The sequence below is a fragment of the Egretta garzetta genome, unplaced genomic scaffold (assembly GCF_000687185.1).
Source record: "Egretta garzetta isolate BGI_Z169 unplaced genomic scaffold, ASM68718v1 scaffold325, whole genome shotgun sequence".
Taxonomy (NCBI): domain Eukaryota; kingdom Metazoa; phylum Chordata; class Aves; order Pelecaniformes; family Ardeidae; genus Egretta; species Egretta garzetta.
In genome coordinates, this window is record NW_009259833.1 from 1,719,757 (window position 1) to 1,723,424 (window position 3,668).

General features: G+C 41.5%; 1 protein-coding gene across 1 annotated transcript in view; it reads right to left on the reverse strand.

Moving 5' to 3' along the window:
- The window catches only part of PINX1 (PIN2 (TERF1) interacting telomerase inhibitor 1), a 62,526-nt gene that overhangs the window by 54,323 nt on the left and 4,535 nt on the right, over positions 1-3,668 (reverse strand). Inside the window, exon 4 of the mRNA XM_035895420.1 lies at positions 1,135-1,227. Within this exon, the coding sequence (XP_035751313.1) occupies positions 1,135-1,227 (93 nt within the window). The remainder of the gene's footprint in view (positions 1-1,134; positions 1,228-3,668) is intronic.

The window sequence follows — 3,668 nt, forward strand, 5'->3', positions numbered from 1 at the left end:
TGAAAAAGGACAATTTCCCTGTTTTAGACCACAGAGGGTACAATCAAACAGGGGCCTACCTTATAGAAAGGCTGCAGCCAAACAAATAAGGGATATTGTTCCTATGAAAGCCTTGCTCTGTATCTTACACGCTCAAAAGACACTTCTTTTTTCTCTATATTTAGTAAAAGGTTAAATCCAAATCAAAATAAATCCTCTTTGCTCCTACCTCAAGCAGGCCATGGCTTCTGGTACTTGCAAGCCCTGAACCAATTTAATTGTTTAATGTCATAAAGTGGCAGGGTCATGTTAACACATTTGACTTCCAAGCTGAGTTATTTAATCAAAAACTCCAAACCCCAGTATCAGTATTTGGACTCTATTCAGATGTCAATTGCTTCTGTTTTAGCAGAGGCATTTGTTATCAGAAAACAGTACACAGAGCTTTAAGTACAAGAGATCAGCCATTTGTGGAAACCAACCCTACCCATACACTGAAATACATATATACACGCACCACGTACACATGCGTGTGTGAAAGGGGAATGCAACCAACAGAGAAGCAGAGCAAGGGATTGAATAATGGTCAAGAGCCAAAAGCAGGGAGGGCTGAAATAATGTCATCACTCCGAAAAAGAAATTACTGAACTCCATGAGTTCTTGATATAGTTTTTGTGGCCACCAACCGCTGTCCTAATTTATCCAATAAAGCATCCGATAGAGGTAAGAGGGCTTTCCTCTTCCTGCATTCAGGTTTAATCTGATCACTGATCTTATCCACATGATGTCTTAGCAGGGGTTACTGGAGATTGCAGAGGATAGTGTGGTGCAGATGCCCAAGTAACTCTGTTACCACCTTTACCTCCCCCTCCCATCCCCTGCCCATGCACAGATCACTCTGAATATTCATTGTTGCTGATGGTTCCTTCAGACTGAAATTGTTTTCTTCAACAATATCAGCCTAAAGCCAACCAAAATTGTTCAAAATAAAAAGGAACAGCATATTATAGCTTTAAGTAAGTTGCTGCAGGGGGTATTTCTAAACCAAGATTTTACGTGCCAAATTTAGACTCCAGAAGGCAACAGATCACCCTGACACATGGGGTTTTTTTCTAATCTTGGCTAGAGCTTATGAAACAACAAAACTCCTCTTACCTTTTGCAAACTTCATATAATGGACACGTTTCTTGGAAGATTTGGACTTTTCTTCGAGACTGAATGTTTTCTTCCGAGTATTCACTGAGGACTCTAAAAAGGAAAAAAAAAAAACTCGAACAGGTTCCAACCCTGTTAGAGGCACTCTACACCAAATTCAAACATCAGTGTATTTAACTTTCTCTCTCAAAACCAAGTCTCAACAACATTTCACTATATATTACTGAAGGAAGCATGATAAGTTTTGTCTGAGACGTGTTACTGCTTGATTTTTTTTTTGCCACATTCCCTTCCCATTTCCAATCTAATGTAATTTGAAAAGGCAGGTACAGGTCAAAGGCAAAATCTAATTTAACACCATTTCTACAGTAAGAAAAGAATAATAGCTCAGGGTTTATTGTGCTGTTTGTTACAAAATATCTCCAGTGACAGAGTCTGAGAAAGATGTAAGAAATGGTACAAAATAAAATACTGAACCTGACTGGGTAGAAAGAAAAAGGGAGAAAAAAAAAAAAAAAAAAAAAAAAAATCACACAGACAGGCTTTCCACTTCTCACACTCCATGAAGTGCCTCTATTTGGACATAGGCTGGTACATCTGCGTAAGGAAATTAAACGGCGGCAGGGCTTTTCTGTCCCTGAGGCCAGCTAGAACTAATTGCTACAGCCATATTATTTAATTTTCTGAGCTTCCAGAAGAGGGGCTACAACTAAACCGCTCACTGGGAATGGTCTCCGGGGTTGGTTAAGTCCCAGATTCACTCAGGAGTTGTTTGCAAGAATGTTAGCTTGTGCAAGTGAAAACCATGTGAAGGATTAGTCTAACTAATTAACAGCAGAGATACCACGTTCCTGTGCTGCGGCAGGTACAGACCTACTCTTTGCATCCACAGAGCCTGTTAATTTACAAGAAATTCTTAGAAGGAGGTAACCTGCTGTCTGGTTAATAACTACTTTATTGGTCCTGTCATGAAAAGAAACAGGCACCACAGGCTTCCCTGCTCTGTAACTCTAGAAAAGACTCCTCTGGTGAGATGGTTTTTTGCCTACCAGCGGCAACTGGGATGAGTACGGAAATCAAACCATACCCTGACAGCCAAGTTGAGTCACCTTTTTCATATGATCCCACCCCTGAAAGTTCTGCAGACCAAGCTTTTCTGACATTGGAATTACAGCACTTCACTGTTTGATAGGTAGTGACACCTGATGATAGTCATTGACTCAAAAAAGAAATCTGCAGCCTGTGGTGGGAGAGCTGACTACCAGAAAGCAGTCTGAGATCTACTCTTCCATTTACACACTAAGCCCTAACGAGAAGAGGAAGGATTAGCAAACCCAGGTTTAGACAGAGTTTGCAGTTTACTTGAAAATCCTCATGAAAACGGGTCTATGGGGAAAGTAAGCATCGCACCTAAAATATCTTGAGCAGAGATGAGGCGCTTTGAGTCTGCTCTCAGATCCACTTGTGCCAAAGGGAACATTACACAGCAAAGGATTTCCACGGCGCTTCCTCCTCCATGTTATTCTTACAGCAGAAGGGGCAGCAGCACCGCCTTGTGCCTTCAAGGAGGAATTTCACTGCTGAAACATGCTGGTGCTTGCTGGACAGGTACCTACATCCCTGTGGTCTTCTAGTGACTGGTAAATCCTCTGACAAATGCGCAAGCACTGCAGGAATATTAATGTGCTTTTTAAAGCAATTTAGTCATAGCAATAAAGCCATGTGTCATTTCTATAGCAAATCTGATACAGATGAATATTCCAAAGCACCTTACAGACACAGTCAGCACACAGTTGCCCCACTTTACGAACAGGGAAGGGACACAGTCATCATCAATATCCCAGCAAAAGATCCAGGAACCAAAACTCCTCACTAGCTAGAAAAAAAAAAAAAGACAGCTAAAACTACATACATCAAGGGTATTTGAATGTTGGCATACTAAGCACCACGGGGCCCTTCCTTCCCGATCTCTAATTGCAATCCAACTCTGGCAACTACACATTTAAGAACAATGAAGTTTTTCAGCTGACTTTTAATGCAATTTGAAACTGGATGATAGCCAATAATGTAACATTTGATCCTGTAGCACAGCTGCAGGCAGAGTTATCTGGATGAGTGTCTCCAGCTTAAACAATTGCCAAAACCCCCAAGTTTCAGAGCGATGCTTGCAGACTGCAAATCACTAAATGTCATTCTGACCGGGAATTTTCAATGTGCACCCAAATGTGTCCTCAGACATTGAAAACTCTTGTCCCAGCTCCTAAAAAGATGAAGGAAAAATAACTGAGTAAAACAGGGAGAAATGCGGTTTTCAGGGGCCACTTTGCATAAGTACAAATGACCCAGGGAATACTGCACAGATTTAGGAACAAGACAGCCTTGCTCAATGAACCTGCTTCTGTGCTGACTCACCGTCTCCTTGGGGCAAGTCATGTCAGCTCTCTGCTCATCAGCTTGCAGGTTTCCCACCAGTTACACCTCACTGATCTTCCCATGGCTCAAGTTGGAACTTGGGTAGGATTTAGTTATAAAGG